This window comes from Pelodiscus sinensis, chromosome 32 (assembly GCF_049634645.1).
Source record: "Pelodiscus sinensis isolate JC-2024 chromosome 32, ASM4963464v1, whole genome shotgun sequence".
Lineage (NCBI taxonomy): Eukaryota > Metazoa > Chordata > Testudines > Trionychidae > Pelodiscus > Pelodiscus sinensis.
This window is the reverse complement of record NC_134742.1, coordinates 11,962,357-11,980,255: the sequence shown is the minus strand read 5'-3', so window position 1 is coordinate 11,980,255 and position 17,899 is coordinate 11,962,357. Positions and strand designations below refer to the sequence as shown.

Sequence of the window (17,899 nt, the reverse complement as noted above, 5' to 3'; positions counted from 1 at the left end):
CACCCTTTGGGACATATTCTCAGCCTCCAGTAGCCCCCTCCAACCTGCAGCCTGTTTGGGGGGGTGCTCTAGGGGCCAGGCCATGTTCCTTGGGGTGCCCCTCGCCTTCAGGGACCCCCATGGCCTGCAGCCTGTTTGGGGGGGTGCTCTAGGGGCCAGGCCATGTTCCTTGGGGTGCCCCTTGCCTTCAGGGACCCCCATGGCCTGCAGGCTGTCTGGGGGAGGGCTGAGCTGTGGTGGCTCCCCCTGGCCTCCAGTGCCCCCCCCACACACAGCCTGTAGATTGTTGGGGGACAGGTCCTGGGTGTGGCCAATCCCACAAAACACCCCCATGGCCTCCAGCAAACTCCCCTCCCCCTGGCCATGGCCTGCAGGCTGTCTGGGGTGAGAGTGAGGCTCCAGGGGCTGCCCCCTCCTCCACCAGCCCCCCCCTCATGTTATGCAGACTGTCTGGGGGGCAGAATCTTGGGGCTTCTCCCCCCTCTAGCTGACCCCCTCCAATGTCCCCCCTGTGGCCTGCAGGCTGCCTGGGAAAGGTCCAGACTTTGGGGGCTGCCCCCTCTTCCAGCAGCCCGCCCCCCCCCCCCCCCCAGTGGTGTACAGGCTTCCCATGGGACGGCACGCGAAAGGTTTGGGGTATGGGGGCCACTCTCCCTGCCTGGTGCCAGGCAAGATGGCTCAACCCCAGCCTCGCTCTTTTGAGGCTGCAACTCCCCCCAGTGGCCACAGTCAATTGTGCATCCCTCCATTTCCAGGTTATGGAAAACAGTCCGGCTACCTCTACACTGGCAAGATTTGGCGCAAATACTTTTAGCGGAAGAGATTTTGCGTTAAAGTATTTACACAAGAGAGCATCCGTGCCAGTGTAGACGCACTCTTGCGCAAGAAAGCTCTGATGGCCATTTTAACCATAGGGCTTTCTTGAGCAAGAAATTCATATTGGCTGCGTCTAGACTGGCAAATTTTTCCGCAAAAGCAAGTGCTTTTGCGGGAAAACTTGCCAGTTGTCTACACTGGCCGCTTGAATTTCCGCAAAAGCACTGACTTCCTACTGTCTGAAATCAGTGCTTCTTGCGGAAATACTATGCTGCTCCCGTTGGGGCAAAAGTCCTTTTGCGCAAAGCTTTTGCACAAAAGAGCCAGTGCAGACAGCTCAGATTTGTTTTCCGCAAAAAAGCCCCGATCGCGAAAATGGTGATCGGGGCTTTTTTGTGCAAAAGCGCGTCTAGATTGGCACGGACACTTTTCTGCAAAAAGTGCTTTCGTTTTCCGTTAAAAGCATTTGCGGAAAATCATGCCAGGCTAGGCATAGCCATTGTGGCTGTGTCTACACTGGCAACTTATTCCGGAAAATCAGACGCTTTGACATTCTGCCAATGTAGATGCGCTTTTTCCTGACATACTTATAATGGAAAACTGTTCCATTTTAAGCATTTCCGGAAAACGCTGCCAGTGTAGACGCAGCCTGCCTGTCTATACTGGCCTCTTGCACAAGAACAGTTGCGCAAGAGGGCTTATTCCTGAGCAGGAGCATCATAGGTCTTGCACAAGAAGCCCTAATTTCACACATTAGAATGTCAGTGTACTTACACAAGAACTCACAGCTAGCGTAGACAGGTAGCAAGATCACACCAATGTAGATATAGGCCCTTTGTTTGTTTCTACACCACCAGCTAGCTTCACGGGAAAAAAAAAACCCCTCAAAAAATTGGTTAAACATCCACAAACACTTCTCACAATAAATATCTTTGGCAAAAGATTTATACAAGCTGAAGAAAAACCAAAAAATAGCAGGAAAGCTGGAAGCACTTCTCCTAGGTCCGAAGTAAAACCTTTTCAGATCAGGGTGAGTAAATGGAGAGATGGTTAACACCCCCTTCCCGCAGGTTTCATCAGTTTATTCCTCTGGCATGATTCAACCGCAAATTCTCTCCTCGGCACCAGGCTGTGCAGGAGCAAACTCAGCCTATGGACCAGGGACGCAGCGCACAGTGCGCAATGCATCATGGGTATGCAAATGAGCCACCCCAGGCTTTAAAATTCTGAGATAGCTGGTCCGGGCAGGCCAGATGTGGGCACACTGCTGAGCCAAGGACAGGAGACTGCAGAGCCTCGCAGCCCACCCGGCTCCTGCGTCCCCACCCGCGGGGTGGGAGGGTACAAGCCAGAGACGGTCAATCCGGTGTGACACCCACTGCTGGTGCTGTGTAGCAAGGGTTGCTCCACCTGTGGGCCTGGAGATTCACCTATTTCCCTTCCCCAAAGCGGGATCTGCTGCCAAGACAACTCATCCTGAGAGCTAAGGGAGCAGTGACAGTCCTGCTTTGTAAAACCAGCATGAGCATTTCAAGTTGAAATTAAAAGAAACATTTTTGTTCATTCTAAACACTTTGGCTACGTCTAGACTGGCAAGTTTTTCCGGAAATGCTTTTAACGGAAAAGTTTTCCATTAAAAGCATTTTCGGAAAAGAGTGTCTAGATTGGCACGGACGCTTTTCTGCAAAAGCACTTTTTGCGGAAAAGCGTCCATGCCAATCTAGACACGCTTTTCCGCAAAAAAGCCCCGATCATCATTTTCGCGTTTGGGGCTTTTTTGCGGAAAAGAAATCTCTGCTGTCTACACTGGCCCTTTTCCGGAACAGTTTTCCGGAAAAAGACTTTTGCCCGAATGGGAGCAGCATAGTATTTCTGGAAAAGCACTGATGATTTTAAATTAGATCGTCAGTGCTTTTCCGGAAATTCAAGCGGCCGGTGTAGACGGCTGGCAAGTTATTCCGGAAAAGCAGCTGATTTTCTGGAATAACTGGCCAGTGTAGACACAGCCGGGTTGGTTAAGGCCACGCACGGGGCAGCTCGGTGCAATGAGTGGGGTGAAATCTAACAGAGGCGCAACCCTCTCGGGGGCAGGTTGGGAGCTAGACACTGTTTGGGGTTTGATTCTCCCCCCCCCCCCCCCCCCCCCCCCGTCTCCCCAGGTCCTTTACGAAAGTGGCGCCTGGTGTCTTCTCCCCGCACACATCAGAGGAGTGAACCTATCCCTTTAAGAAGTTTGGCGCGCTTTATGCCCATCTGATCTCTATCGTCACCAAATGCCCCGCCCCCAGTTCATTCATTCATTGTAACAGCCAATCCAGAAGCGCTAAATTAGTGGCCGCGCCCCTTGGTGTGTAGTTCTAGTTCCCTTCTGGCTGGATTTTCGCGCGCTTTTCCTTGCACTAGCAATGGGGGGGAGACATGTGTATGAAGTGGGGGGGGGCTCCGGCCCCCTCTCAACTAGGGCCCAGAGAGGGGGAGATGGAGTCGGATCCTGACCTGCCAGAGCTGCTGCAGCTATGGAGGATCTGGAAGAGGTGAGCTGTGATCTTCCTACACAGCAGTGCCCTGGGAAACTGCCTCCCCTCTGCTTTGCAATTGGGAGGGGAGGGGGACTGGAAGGAAGAGGGGGAAACAGGAGGCTATTCTGCGGATCCTAGCTTCACAGTAGATCTATTTCTCCAGCCCCCAAAGGCGGGCTAAGGGGGCTCGCAGTGCCTATGAATGAATTGCCTATGAGTTCTTGCCAGCTAGACCAGCTCCGAGTTGCGCATCCTGCGCGTTTGGACCGGGGGGCGAGGGGCAGACGCCGAGCAAGCCCCCCCCCCCCTTCGATTGCTCAAGGCGTGCTTGCTTGGGGCGCCCACCACCGTCTTCTCTGGGCCGGGAGGGACTCCCCTTTCAGGGCTGCCTTAACCCCGGGCAGACACGTGTGCGCAGGCGGGGCGGTGGGAGGGGAAGTCCGAGCCGGGCCTGGTTGGTGGCTCCTGAGCCAGGGAGCGGACGGACACAGGTTTGGAGAAGGCAGCCCCGGGGGCGGGGGCGACTAGTGGGGACACCCGCCATGTGATTTCCCCCCCCCCCCCCCACCTCCAAACCCCTGCCTTTGCTGCCTGCGCCGGAAAGGCAGCAGATGCGCCGCGCCTGGACCCGTGTTCCCCGCGGAGCGCGGAGGCGCCCGCCGGGCTGCGCCAGCTGCTTAGGAAGGGAGCTCGGATCGGGACCGGGACCGAACCTCCCCTCCCCCCTGCAGGACTCGTCTCTCCTTCCTTCCCCCCCCCCCCTCTCCATTGCTCCCCCCCCAACTCGCAGCCGAGCACCCCTTCCATCTCCACCTTTGTCTCCCTCCCCATCGCGGCCCACGTGCGCACACGAAGGGAACCTAGACCCCCCCCCCCTCCCCGCTGGTCATGGGCCCTTTCCTTGTCCCCCTTCCCTGCTGGGAAAAGCTACTCCTCCCCCCCCCCCCCACACACACAGACATTCCCTTTACTCATGCCCTTGCAGACCCTCTCTCCTTCCTGCTTCCCAGCCCCTCCCCACTGCTGGGACCTGCCAGGGCAGAGCTTTGCTCCCTATTGACTTCCTGCGGGGTGTTTACATTGCTGGGGGGAACCCCCCCCCCCCGGGGTCAGGGGATGGTGTTTCTCTCCCCGTTGAGGCCTGGTTGCAGCCTATTGGGACTCTGTAGTTAGGCCGGTTTCCAGGATGATAAGAAGGGCCAGACTGGGTCAAACCAAAGGTCCATCTCGCCCAGGGTCCTGTCTGCCCACAGTGTCCGATGCCAGGTGCCCCAGAGGGAGGGAACAGAACAAGGAATCCTCACGAGAACCTTCTCCTGTTACCCATTTCCAGACAAACAGAGGCTAGGGACATCATTCCTACTTATCGTGGCTAATAGCCATTGATAAATTCATGGAGGTTAGGTCCATCTAGCTCTTTTTTGAAGTCCCAGCCTTCACCATGTCCTCTGGCAAGGAGTTCCACAGGTCCTGAGTGTGCTGAGTGAAGAAAAACTCCCTTTGGTTTGTTTTAAATCTGCTGCCTTTTCATTTTATTTGGTAACCCCTAGTTCTTATATTGTGGGAACAAGTAAATAACTTTTCCTTAGTCACTTTTTCCTCCACAGCCATGATTTTATAGACCTCTATCCTATTCCCCTGTGGTCTCCTCTTTTCTAAGCTTGGGAAAGAAATGCAGGAGAGGGCTTTTCTCAACCTCCCTCTCCATGGATGCATTTGAGAGGCAGTGTCAGAGGCACAGGATGGGAGCTATGCCCCAGGTTTTACCCAGTCTCTTGCAAGAAGCCTTTCAGGATACCAGAGTGTCCCCCCCCCCCCCCCCCCCGAATGATGCCAAGAGGTGTTTTCAGAACAGAGCCAGTTTGTTAGTCACCTGGCTCCTGGCCCATGAAGCCCTTAGCTTAGTAGAGCAACAGAAAAGTGTTTCTTCACAGAACCATTAACCTGTGGAACTCTTTGCCAGGGGATGTTGTGAAGGCCAAGACTATAACAGGTTTCAGAAAATGGCTAAAGTTCATGAAGGAGAGGTCTCTTGGTGGCTATTAGCCAGGATGGGCAGCAATGGTATCCATCGCCCAGTGTTTCCCAACCAGGGTTCCACGAAACCCTTGGGTTCTGCTGACCATTGTCAGGTGTTCCGCGAGAAATCGTGGAATAAATAAATACAAAAAAAATTTCTTACAGTGTAAGCTGACATATATATAAACAACGCTTTACAAATAAATTTTATTGACAATAATTTAGCAGTAATTGAATTGCGCTCCCCGCTGTCAACTTGTTCTGGCCAAGCAAATGTTTTCATAGGTTGGGGTTCCTCGAGAAATGAAAAATTATTTTAGGGGTTCCTCCATGGGAAAAAGGTTGGGAATCACTGCCATAGCCTGTTTGTCAGAGGCTGGAAATGGATGACAGGAGATGGGTCACTCCGTGATTCCCTGTTCTGTTCATTCCCTGTGGGGTACAGGCTGTCCTTGCAACCAATCCAAGTTATGTTCCAAAAAAACTTGGGCTTATAGCGAAACAACGTAGAAGTGGGGAATTTTTTTTCCCCACCGCCGACTTCCATTTGTGCAAATTGGTGGTGTGTGTGACTTAAAAGCAGGGAATGGGAGGACTTATAACACATCGGTTCCTACAAGCGTTAACGACTTTAGTGCGGAACGGAAGTATATGGGGGTGACCTACAGCAGGGATGCCCGGTACCTGGCATTGGCCACTGGGCTAGATGGATCTTTGGCCTGATGGGCAGTGTGGCTGTTATCTTACGCAATCATGGTGCCAGCTCTGGATTGGGCTGCTGGGCGGGAACTGCAGTCAGCTCTAACCTTCACCTCGACCTGTCCCCGCTTGTTCTGTCTCCGCTTCCAGCTCAGCCAGGGAGTCCTGGAGCCGGGAGGGAGCCGGGGCCAGGACCCGCCCAGCTGCTCTTTGCTGCTGCTGCATCGCACCCATCACCCAGAGCGGAGCCCGGCCCAGCCCAAGCGTGGCTGAGACACCATGGGGACTGAGAGAGCAGCTGAGTGCACTGAGCCGTGTGTTAATGGCAATGGAAACTTGGAGACTGGAGGGGAGCCAGGTAATGGGACTGGAGAGAGACACAGACTGACCTGGGGTGGAGGGAGGATCTCCGTGGCAGCAGCAACTGCCCAACCTTTGTCTGGGCCCTTTAGGGGCAGATCTCAGGGCCCCGATCCCTGCTCCCAGCAGCTGGGCAGTGGCCGTTTGGACTTGTGGGTCAGACCCCCTGTGTGAGGCCTGGTCCATTTCTGCCTGGTTTGTTCTCCCCTTTCTGCTGTGTCTAGCCCAGGTGAGACCCCGTGTGCGGGGACAGGCACTAGGCAGGGAGGACTCCTGCCACCGGAACATGCGGATCCTTATCTCTGTGCCCCTGAGCTCACCTGGCCTGCTGCCGGCCTGACTGGCAGTGCAGGGGGATGCTGGGCTGAGTGGGAGGGGCTGTTCCGCCAGCCCCTCCCAGAGCATCTGGTGGACGGAGCCTGTTTTTGATCAGTGGTTCTCCATCTTTTTTTATCAAGTACCCCTTAAAAAAAAGTACTCCCAGGGTATGTCTACACTACCCCGCTAGTTCGAACTAGCGGGGTAATGTATGCATACCGCACTTGCTAATGAAGCCCGGGATTTGAATTTCCCGGGCTTCATTAGCATAAGCGGGGAGCCGCCATTTTTAAATCCCCGCTGCTTCGAACCCCGTGTAGCGCGGCTACACGGGGCTCGAACTAGGTAGTTCGGACTAGGGTCCTATTCCGAACTACCGTTACTCCTCGTGAAACGAGGTGTACCGGTAGTTCGGAATAGGCACCCTAGTCCGAACTACCTAGTTCGAGCCCCGTGTAGCCGCGCTACACGGGGTTCGAAGCAGCGGGGATTTAAAAATGGCGGCTCCCCGCTTATGCTAATGAAGCCCGGGAAATTCAAATCCCGGGCTTCATTAGCAAGTGCGGTATGCATACATTACCCCGCTAGTTCGAACTAGCGGGGTAGTGTAGACATACCCCCAGTGCCTACAGTTTTCAGACACACACAATTTTTTTTTCTACCCATTTGTTTTGTTTCAACTACTTAATCGTAGCCAGGCAGGGATGACATTTTTGGAAAAAGTACAAAAATAATAAAGCGCTGTAAAACTTCAAACAAAAATTCAGTTTTCTCCAAATTTCAGTTGACATGCCCCCCAGACTTCTCTTGAATACCTCTGAGGGTCCTCGAAACACTGGTGTAGATCAAGTGGGTCTTTGCCCACGAAAGCTGATGCTCCAATACATCTGTTAGTCTATAAGGTGCCGCAGGACTCCCTGTCGCTTTTGCAGATCCAGAGTAACACGGCTACCCCTCTGATACTTGGTCTAGATCCGTGGTTCTCAACCTTTTTGGACTCCTGCCCCCCTTTCAGGAGATGGATTGGTTTTGCGTACCATCCTGTATCACTAGACTTGAACGACTCACTTACAAAAATCTGACATAAACACAGACGTGCCATGGCTGCTCGGATGGACACTGACGTTCTCATTTTTATCATATCATTAGGAAACCGATCAATTGGCATGCGAGTATCGGACTTGCGCGTCCGTGTGCAGTCCACAGAGCTGCACGGACAAGTCTCTCCTGATGAAACGATAGTTTGTACGGACTCGGCTCGGGTTTTTCATGGAGCCTCATGTGAAACGCGGCAAATTGCTAGCTGGGTTGACGTACCCCCTGGAAGACCCCCTGTCTATGCTCAGGTTCCATGTACCATGGATTGAGAACCACTGATCAAGTGCGGCTCCAGCCCCGGGGGGTGTGTCCCTGCAGTACGGGCTGACGGGTCTTTCTTTCAGGACCTCGTCATCGTGCCGGGAAATGTAACTATAAGAAACATGCAGTCACCCTCGTGATCTTGATTCTCCTCATTGTTATTGCCCTGACAGGTAAGTTCTCAGCCCTCTCTGCCCCCTCTCTGCACATCCCACCCCCCTGGGGCTACCCCGGTCACAGCGTCTCCTCCTGAACTGCCTGGCACCTGCCCCTGAGACAGAGGGTCCCCAGGGGATGCTCCTCCCAGAGCCACCTCCTGCTCCCTCCTAGGCCCTGCCCTGGGCACTTGCTGTATGGGGAGGGTCTGACTGACACTAGCCCCCCCCCCCCCAGCCCATCTCTGAGCATGTGGGGTTCCAGGGGCTATCGCCAGCCCCAGATGCAGTCACTGACACCCGCACAGAGGGCTGTGATTGACAGGGCACGTGCAGGGCAGTGATGAGCTGCCTGCAGCCAGTTCCCCTGAGGTACCAGCCTGGCCTTCCTGCATCCCCATGTTGTGCCCGGGACCAAGCTGGCAGGTGCTGCCCATCGCTGGAATGAGCTGTAGGGCGCAGCACGGACACCCCCACTTACGCTGTGTGACAGCTGCCCCTGAGTGACCTGGGCAGGGCCCCACGGTACTAGTGACGCCCCATGGGCACAAACAGCACGTGGCAATGCCCAGGGCGGCTATGCCTGGTGAATATGAACCCGGCTGTGTCTGGGGAAGGTTATCAGGGGTGGGATTGGTCTGTTACGTCCGATCATGGGGCCCCAGGAGGGTTTAGCTGCCGGCAGAGTGGGGTGAATTCAAGCCTGTCTGCACCGGGAACCCTCTGTGCCGGCCTCATCATGTGGGTGGAGTTCTATTGTGGCAACGGCTCATGTGGCTGCATTTCCGAGGTGCAGAATGGGGCTTGTCCTCATAGGTTGCTGCAGGGACACACGGCCCCAGCCCATCTCTTGGAGGTGTTTGCACACTTGTAACTGCCTCCCCATCCTTGCACCGGCATCAGGCCGGCTGTGAGCGGGGCTGTCGTTACTCATAGGTAACGAATATGCAGCTGCATAGGGCACTTGAAAAATTGGGGCACCTCTCCCTGGGTTTTAATGTCTCACGCACCTCCCTCTTCCTAGCTCTGTTCTGCGGCTCAGCTTCCTCCGGAGAGGATCTAGTTCAGTGGTCCCCAACCTTTCGTGGCTGCCGGGCGTCCGGGGGTGGCGCTATACATGAGCCATGCACCCGGGGGCGGGGCTGCCCAGGCACCTGGGGCCAGCACTGTGCACGTGCTGTGCGCCCTGGGCTGGCACCGTGCATGTGCTGCCCACCGGGGGCGGGGCTAGCCCAGATGTTTTGGCAGGCGCACATAAATACCCTGGCAGGCGCCATGGTGCCTGCGGGCACCACGTAGGGAGCCACTGATCTAGTTAAACTAAAAGTGACAAAATCCAGCCAGAGCTCTTAGCAGAACCTGTGAGGGAGCCATTCAAGTGTCAATAAAGCCATTAAACAGGCAGGTCTCGACTGTCCGTCCGTGCATTTTCCATGATTCGGCAGGACGTTAGTTTAAAATTTGCTTTCAAACATTTCAGTGTGTGGCTGAAAAGTGTAAAATCCCAGCGCTAAAAATGTTTCGTTACCTGAGCTGCCATCGGGCAGAGGGGCACCCGTTTAATAGTGCTACGTAGGGCCCCACGAATCCTTAGGACAGCCCTGAATGGGACCCCTTCTTGCCAGTCTGAATTGGTCTTGCTTGGACCTGAGTTTAAAATTTACGTTAAAAAGTTTCCTTGGTGTGTGGCTGAAGATACAAAAATCACATCACTACAGAATCGTCTTCCCTCCCCTGGGCTGCCATCAAGCCCAAGCGCACCAGTTTCACAGTAGGAATATTCAAATGTGTTTTATTTTGGCACGTTTGTACCCACTGGCTTTTTCATCGGGTCTGTGTTTGCACACAGGGTGGGGTGGTTGCTCTGTGGGAACCAGAGCACGTGGAGAGCTGGCTTTTAAGCCAGCTCCCTGCAAGCACAGTCCCCTGCCTTGCCCCCACCTCCACCCCAGCGCTGCTGTCTCTGATACAGAGCGCGCATCCCCAGGCCTCTCTCAGAGCAGTAGCTTGGGGCCAGGTCAGAGATGCCTCTTGATGGCTACTGCAGGGCCAGCGGGCTCATGTCCCCCAGCTCAGGCAGGTCCAGGTTTGTCTCACTCCTGCACTCCCTTGCCAGAGTGAGGAATGCAGCAAACTGGGCACTTTCCCTTCACTCTGTAAAGGGGAATAGCTAGCAATGTTCCTGTATGAATCAGGAGTGGGGGGAGGGGCTTCAGTGCCCCCCACCTTCCCTAAAGGGTGCCTGGGAGGTGGGAAGCTCAGGCCTGGGATAGCCCTGTACTGGGAGGAGGGAGGACAGGACACAACCAACCAGCCCCTTTCATCTGCTTGGCAATTCTGTCTCTTTTCTGTATGGCTGTGTCTAGACTGGCCAATTTTTCCGCAAAAGCAGCTGCTTTTGCGGAAAAACTTGCCAGCTGTCTACACTGGCCGCTTGAATTTCCGCAAGAACACTGCATTCCTACTGTCTGAAATCAGTGCTTCTTGCAGAAATACTATGCTGCTCCCGTTCGGGCAAAAGTCCTTTTGTGCAAAGCTTTTGTGCAAAAGGGCCAGTGTAGACAGCTCAGATTTGTTTGGCGCAAAAAAGCCCCGATCGCAAAAATGGCAATCGGGGCTTTTTTGCTGAAAAGCGCGTCTAGATTGGCACAGATGCTTTTCCGCAAAAGCACTTTTTGCGGAAAAGCATCCATGCCAATCCAGACGCTCTTTTCCACAAATGCCTTTAACGGAAAACATTTCCGTTAAAAGCATTTGTGGAAAATCATGCCAGTCTAGACGTAGCCTATGGATTTCTGAGAAGCAATCCCATTCCAGGTAAATCCCATTGTCCTGGCACAACCAAGCCCTAACTCGAATTAGCTGTTAGTCCTCTTAGAATGAGGTTTAATAGCTAATTCGAATTAAGGGCTTTGCTTCAAACTCCCATTTCACTGTCGCGTGTAGACGCGGGCAGTTCTTCTGAGCTAGTCAATTTCCAAAATGGTGACCGCCCGGGAACATGCTAATGAAGCGTGGGATATTTAAATCCCGCGCTTCATTTGCAATTTCGGTCACCCTCATTCGTCTCCCTAGTTCGAACTAGGGGGCTAGTGTAGACATACCCTGAGTCTGTTTGTTCAAGAACTCCTAAACAGTAAGAGCTAGGAGCACCAAATTTGGTAGGTGGCTTCTTCGTATCATAACTCCCAGCAATGTCAGGGTATGGTTGTGCCAGGACAATGAGGTGTCTCTGGAATGCGATTGTTCCTCATCCAGTGGAAAAGGAGGGTTGTGATGCCAGGGACTCCAGAATAATTACAGGGGAGCAGCAAGCACCCAAACCCTAGGAAGTAGCTGCTGGTTGGTGGTGGCAGGGCCATGCTTCCAGGCCAGCCAAAGTATTAGTGGAGGAGGCAGCTGCTTTTTCGACTGCATCTTGGAGCCATGCTTATGTAGAGGGTGTTGTTTTTTTTTTAACAACTTAAGAACATGACATAAGAACGGCCATACGCGGAGACCAAAGGTCCATCTAGCCCAGTATCCTGTCTGCCGACAATGGCCGGTACCAAGTGCCCCAGAGGGGTGGACCAAAGACAACGATCAAGCAATTTGTCTCCTGCCATCCCTCTCCAGCCTCTGACAAACAGAGGCCAGGGACACCATTTTATCCCCTGGCTAGTAGCCTTTTATGGACCTAACCTCCATGAAATTATCTAGCTTCTCTTTAAACTCTATTATAGTCCTAGCCTTCACAGTCTCCTCTGGCAAGGAGTTCCACAGGTTGACTACACGTTGTGTGAAGAAGAACTTTCTTTTATTAGTTTTAAACCTGCTCCCCATTAATTTCATTTGGTGTCCTCTAGTCCTTATATTATGGGAACAAGTACATAACTTTTCTTTATTCACCCTCTCCACACCACTCATGCTTTTATAGACCTCTATCCTATCCCCCCTCAGTCTCCTCTTTTCTAAGCTGAGAAGACCCAGTCTCTTTAGCCTCTCTTCATATGGGACCCGTTCCAACCCCCTAATCATTTTAGTTGCCTTTTTCTGAACCTTTTCTAATGCCAAAATATCTTTTGTGAGGTGAGGAGACCACGTCTGTATGCCGTATTCAAAATGTGGGAGTACCATAGTTTTATACAGGGGCAGTAAGATAGTCTTCTTATTTTCTTATTTCTTATTAACTTCATCTCATTGTTTCATTTTTCCTCCAACTCAAAATAAATGGTTTCAATGAGGTATCTGTATCTGTCTAAAGCTAAATCTATTGGTGACCAGAAAGTCCTGTTCCTTCTTGTTACTGTTCTAATGCATTCGTGTTGGGACATTTGCCCATTTTTAGATCTATTTGATGGGTCACTTGATGGGTTATTTTTGTACCAGTCGCACGTCCAGCGCTAGAGGGAGCGTTTACCCTTTCCCATTTTACTGTCTCATTCTCAGTGTGGGTAGCTAAGTCTCCATCAGCTGCTCCGGGCCCCCTGGCTGGCCCCGCGTGCCCGGACTGCTGGGTCGGCTTCCAGAGGAAATGCTACTACTTCTCCGAGGCCGAAGGGAACTGGACCAACAGCCGGGACAACTGCTCTGCCCTGGGGGCTTCCCTGGCTGGGATCGACTCCCTGCAGGAAATGGTGAGAGACTCTCGCGCTGGCCAGGCCTGGGCTCTGCCCTGCGGGCGAGGAGCAGCCCAGAGCCAATGGACTTTCCAGACGCTGAATGCCAGGCCTGGCTGGGCCCAGGGCCCTGTGGCCTGTGTGAGGTCCCAGGAATTGTCCAGCTGCCCCACTCCACAAATTAGGGATGTTAAAGGTTAACTGGTAAGCCACACCCGTAACCGGTGATGGTTACCGGTTCTCGTGAACCGTTGGGGGTTGGAGCAGTTCCCCACCTTGTCACTGCCGGGCTGGAGCGACCCCCTCCCTCCCCATTCCTATCCCCCCCTCCCCGCTTAATGGGTTAGCCAATTACATGGGATTTTTCATCCCCACCCCCAACTAGGGAGACAGCCCTTGTCTGGGACGGGGCTCAGTCAGGCTGCTGGAGTGGGACTGAGCTCATAGTGAAGGGCTCCTGGTTTTGGGGGGGGTGAGAGAGGAGCAGCCTGCTTGGTGCGGGGGAGGGGCTCCTTTCCCACATGCCGTTTTTGGCTGTGGAGAGGCATTTCGTGGGACCCTGGAACACCAGCCCTTGAGTGGATTCTCAAGAAGTGACGTCCAGTCCCCTGCACCCACGGCAGGAGCAGGCGCCCTTCAGGCCTTCTCTGACGGGCGTTGGTGTGACCGGCGCTTGCACATCGCTAACGACGGGGGTTCCAGAACCTCCCCAGGCATTTCGGGGCCTCCTCTCAGCCATGACCCCTCCCACTGCAGCTTGATTCCCTCCCCCGACTTTGCTGTGGTGAGCGGCAGCTGTCCCATGGGAAGAGGTGTCTGTGCAGAGCGTAGACCCCAGCAGCTGCCCCCGCCCAGGTGAACGTGGGTGTGGGTGACTGGGAGCAGAGAGACAGGGCAGCTGTGAGCAGTGGGAGGGGACAGTCCACACACACACACACACACACACACACACACACACACAGCATCTTTCAGTGTGCGATTGGAATTCCGTGCTGCACGGGGAGGGACGAAGCACCAGAGCTGGGGTCTGACACCTGCTGTCCCTTGGCTTCCTCTCAGGCCTTCCTGCTGCGCTACAAGGGTGTCCAGGACCACTGGGTCGGCCTCCGGAGGGAGCAGGATCAGCCCTGGAAATGGGCCAACGGCACCGAATTCGGCAACCTGTGAGTCTCGCTCGCCCTCTGCGTTAACGCCCTGGGGCTGAGGGTGCTGGTGTCTGAGTTCAGGGAGATCCACCTTTGGGTGCCAGTGACACCCCCAGGCGCCCCCCCCTGCTCCCTTCGCTTCCTGTCTGTGTCAGAGGCAGGCGGGAGCCGGCCTGTTCCCGGGTCTCTTGGCTCCTCCCCCAGCGTGGGCTGGGCTTGAGACATTTCCATGAATCGGGCGGGGGGGAAATGAATCCGTTTGGTTTGAACCAAACCGTATTTCAGTCTGGCCCCTAGACTGAAAGCCGAATGGTTTGCTCCGTTCTGACCCCGCGGGGCTGTGAGAGCCGCTGCTCCGCGCTCCAGCCTGTGCGCTGGGAACGGCTCCCCTGGCCATGCTGGGGGCCCCCTGTCTGGCCTCTGCCTGGCTCCAGCTCCTGGCTCCTGTGTTGCAGGTTTGAGATCCGGGGAGGAGGTGCCTGCGCTTACCTGAACGACGAGAACGGGGCCAGCAGCTCCCGGTGCTACATGGGGAGACGGTGGATCTGCAGCAAACTCGATGCATATGTGATGGGGAACGACCCTGCGCTGGAAAAGGGCTTGAAGTGAGAGTCCCCCAGAAATGACACTGGTGCAGCTCACACCGACTGGACTGAGCCATGTCCCCACTGTGCAGCCTGGTCCTCATTGCTCAGCCTGGCCCCTGATCTCAGTGGGACCCTCTAGCAATAAGTGTTGTGTAGCTTCCACTGGTCGCTCTGTCTGTGCCTTTTGCTTTCAACCTCTCAACTCAGGGTCACATTTCCAAGCTTTTCTCTGCACCTGGGAGGCCCTGATCTGACAAGGAGGCGTCTGAGCCGAACTGTTTGGAAAGGCTGGGGAAATAGCATAAGGGACGGACACATTCGTTCAGGCTCTAGAACAGCGTTTCTGAAATGCAGCCACCAGCCGATTGTTGTGCGACTGTGAGCGCCTCCTGAGCACCCCCATGATGTGAAGTGTTAAAGTTCCCTTGGACATGCCATAAGTCCTATTGGGCAGGCAGAGCTAAAGCGTGGGGGAGGGAGCGGCTTCCTTTTTAGACACAAAGCACGTTCGCTGGCTAATCGCTGTGTTTACATCTTGCACTGCTGTAGTCACTTACAGAGCCTGTTGGCCGTCTTCATTCGTAAGATCCCCGTGCGGTGTCTGGGTAGGTGTTGACTGTTCATGGCAGAAGGAGGAAGTTTTAAAAACACAAATGGGGTCAGAAGGTGTTTCAGATGATGAATGCTGGAAAATGGCCCTGTCTGTGATCAAGGCTGTCCCAGAGGAGTCACCTGCTGCTAAGAAAAGCAGAGCCTAGAAAGAAAAATGCCCATTTCAGCACCGAGGGAGAGGCAGTTTCTCGTGCTTCTGAAGCCATCGGGTTCTGTTTGAGCAATTGCAGTGTGTGCTGATAGTAAGAGAGACATTCATCGAATTGCAATGTGAGCAGGGCAGTGTCACCATAACACTCCGTAGGGGAAGCTGAACAAAATTACCACGGTGAGTTTCAGAGGCGCAAGCTGTGAAATGACGTGAAACCTGAGTGCAAAAGCAATGTTCCTGCTATTTTTTTCCCATCTATATGTGGAATAAATTTTGTTGTGTTTCTGTGGTTGGTGCACATCTGCACAATGCTGCTGGCTGTGGGTGCTCTGCTAATCAGCTAGGTGGCATTTGAATCTCTCTCAGTGGCTGCCCAACTGCTCAGCTTCCTGGGAACACCGGTCAGAAGACGACAGCTCAGATTTCGTTTTTACTATCTTTATTACTAGTGGATTGTTTTCCATGATTATTATTTGGGCTTCTGCAACATAAAAGCACTTTAAATTTAGTTTAGAATTGGTGGATAGACAGCCACCTCTCATCAAAAAAATCAAAATAACAACCAGGCCAGTAATATGCAAAGCACTTTTTGACTTAAGGTCTAGTTAAATAAAAGATAGCTGTACATATATTTATTGTTGAGTCTGTGAAAGAACCCTATGTCAAGGGTTCTCAAACTTTGTGATACTGCCACCCCCCTCTAAATTGCTCACGACCCCCTGAGGGGTCAGGACCCTCAGTTTGAGAAACACAACCCTCCATCAATATGTACATGTAATGTAATTTGTTTTTCCCACAGTTAGTTACTTGAGGAAAAAGTGTCAGAGCAGCCACCCGAACAAAGAGGTGGTCACATACTGAGTCTGCCAAAAAAAAAAAAATACTGAAAAAATTATTTCCCTTCATCTATTACTCTGGCTTCCTGGTATTTTATTCACTATCGCCTCTTGGTACGCTCATAAATAAATTTTATTAAGAAACTTAGTCTTCTTTTCTGTGTGTGTGGATCTCTAGCTGGGAGCTGTTGGTTCAATGGAGCCGTTAGCCTGAGTTGGATCTTGTGCAAATTGTGGCAGCTTGTATCTTTTTCTACTTTTTTTTTTTTTTTCATAAGAGGCTTTTCCAAAATTTGGCCTGTCTACACAGGGCCAAATTTCGGAAACCCCTCCTCTTTCGGAACATCCCTTATTCCTCTCGCTGATGCCAAAAGAACATGTCTGCTTTTTCAGACACTGTTCTGAAAAAGCTGCCACGTTTCCTGGACCCATCCGAGTTTTTCTGGTAGCCCAAAAAAACTCTGTCTAGGCTTAGCCCGGGCGTTCCAGTTCTGGGTGTGCTTGGTGGGCTGGGTCTGAGGGTTCCACAGGGACACTCAGAGGCTGTGCCGGTAGCTCTGGGCCTGTTGCAGCTTCCACAGAGAGAGCGGAGGGTGGGGGGACCCTACTTGCCCAGTAGGGATGTCAGAGGGTCAGCTTTGTAGCTCTAGATAACACAACTAAATAGCAAGCTGGGAAGGCATGAGAGAAAAGGGGGGGGGGAACCCAAGTAGAGAAAATGGGCCAATTCATCCCTATCCCCAAAGTTTCACATTTTATTTCGCTACAGAGAACCAAGGGCTAAACAGGATTGATCCAAACCAGTGAAAGGGATCAAGTAACTTGAGATCTGGTTCAGTGAAGCTTGTCGGGAGAACTGGCAGGTATCCCAGATGCCAATTATAGCTCACGGAAGCACAACCCCCTGAAAACGAAGTGTGTGTGTGTGTGTGTGTGTGTGTGTGTGACGTAGTGGGGGTACCTGGCTGGTTTCTATGCTGCTGGCTCTGGGGGAACCCCCACTGGCTGCCGTGGGTACCACGACCCAGCAAAACAGGATGAGTCACTATGCAAACCAGTGGCCAGACACCCCCCATGGAGAGGAACAAAGGAAGGTGGAATGCTGCCTTGGCTGGGGGGCAGGGCTGGAAGTGAGGGAGTTGGTTGCTGGCTGTCGGAGGGCATGGAGGGGAGCCTAGGAGAAGGGGCTGGAGTTTAGGGGCCCAGTCTCCCCCATCCCAAGGGGGCCTGAGGCATCCTAGCCCAGTTCCTGTGACCAGACTACATCGGTGCTGCGCTGAGCTGGAGGAGCAATAAACCACCCTCAATTCCACTGGCTGGTGCAGTCTGTTTGTGCCATTTCGGGGTGCAGGAGACGGGGAACCCCCAACGCGCCGTCACACTGGTGTCAGAAGTGGGATGCACTGCACCCCGTGGATGGAGCTTCCAGCGGCAAGCGACAAGGCGCAGTAGAAGCAAGAGCCCTGGAGCCAGGCGTGCTGGAGACAGAGCGAAGCGGTTCCTGGGAATCGTGGGGCGCTGCAGCACTAGACTGGTGAGTCTGCACCGAGGGGCCCAGCGGGCAGATGGCCTACGCCCGACTCTTGAAGGCAGAGCTGGTGGGGCTGTGCAGAGAGAGGGGCTTGCCTGTGCAGAAAGCAACCAAGGCCCAGCTGATTGCCCAGCTGGAAGATAATGACCAGCCACAGGGCCAGGATCTTGTCCCCAGGGGAAGCAGCCAGACCC

At 53.6% G+C, this 17,899-nt stretch overlaps 1 protein-coding gene across 2 annotated transcripts; it reads left to right on the top strand.

Moving 5' to 3' along the window:
* Positions 1-3,191: 3,191 nt before the first annotated feature.
* On the top strand, positions 3,192-16,443 carry LOC142823125 (C-type lectin domain family 2 member B-like). 2 transcript variants are annotated; one of them, XM_075913493.1, is made up of 6 exons: positions 3,192-3,350; positions 6,204-6,411; positions 8,174-8,263; positions 12,674-12,861; positions 13,903-14,006; positions 14,444-16,443. In XM_075913493.1, exons 2-6 carry the CDS (start codon positions 6,333-6,335, stop codon positions 14,595-14,597), a joined length of 615 nt encoding a protein of 204 aa, XP_075769608.1. In that variant the 5' UTR covers positions 3,192-3,350; positions 6,204-6,332; the 3' UTR covers positions 14,598-16,443. The 2 variants fall into 2 exon arrangements, with proteins under 2 accessions (XP_075769608.1, XP_075769610.1); XM_075913495.1 differs by lacking the exon at positions 3,192-3,350 and adding an exon at positions 3,764-3,826.
* Positions 16,444-17,899: the final 1,456 nt, after the last annotated feature.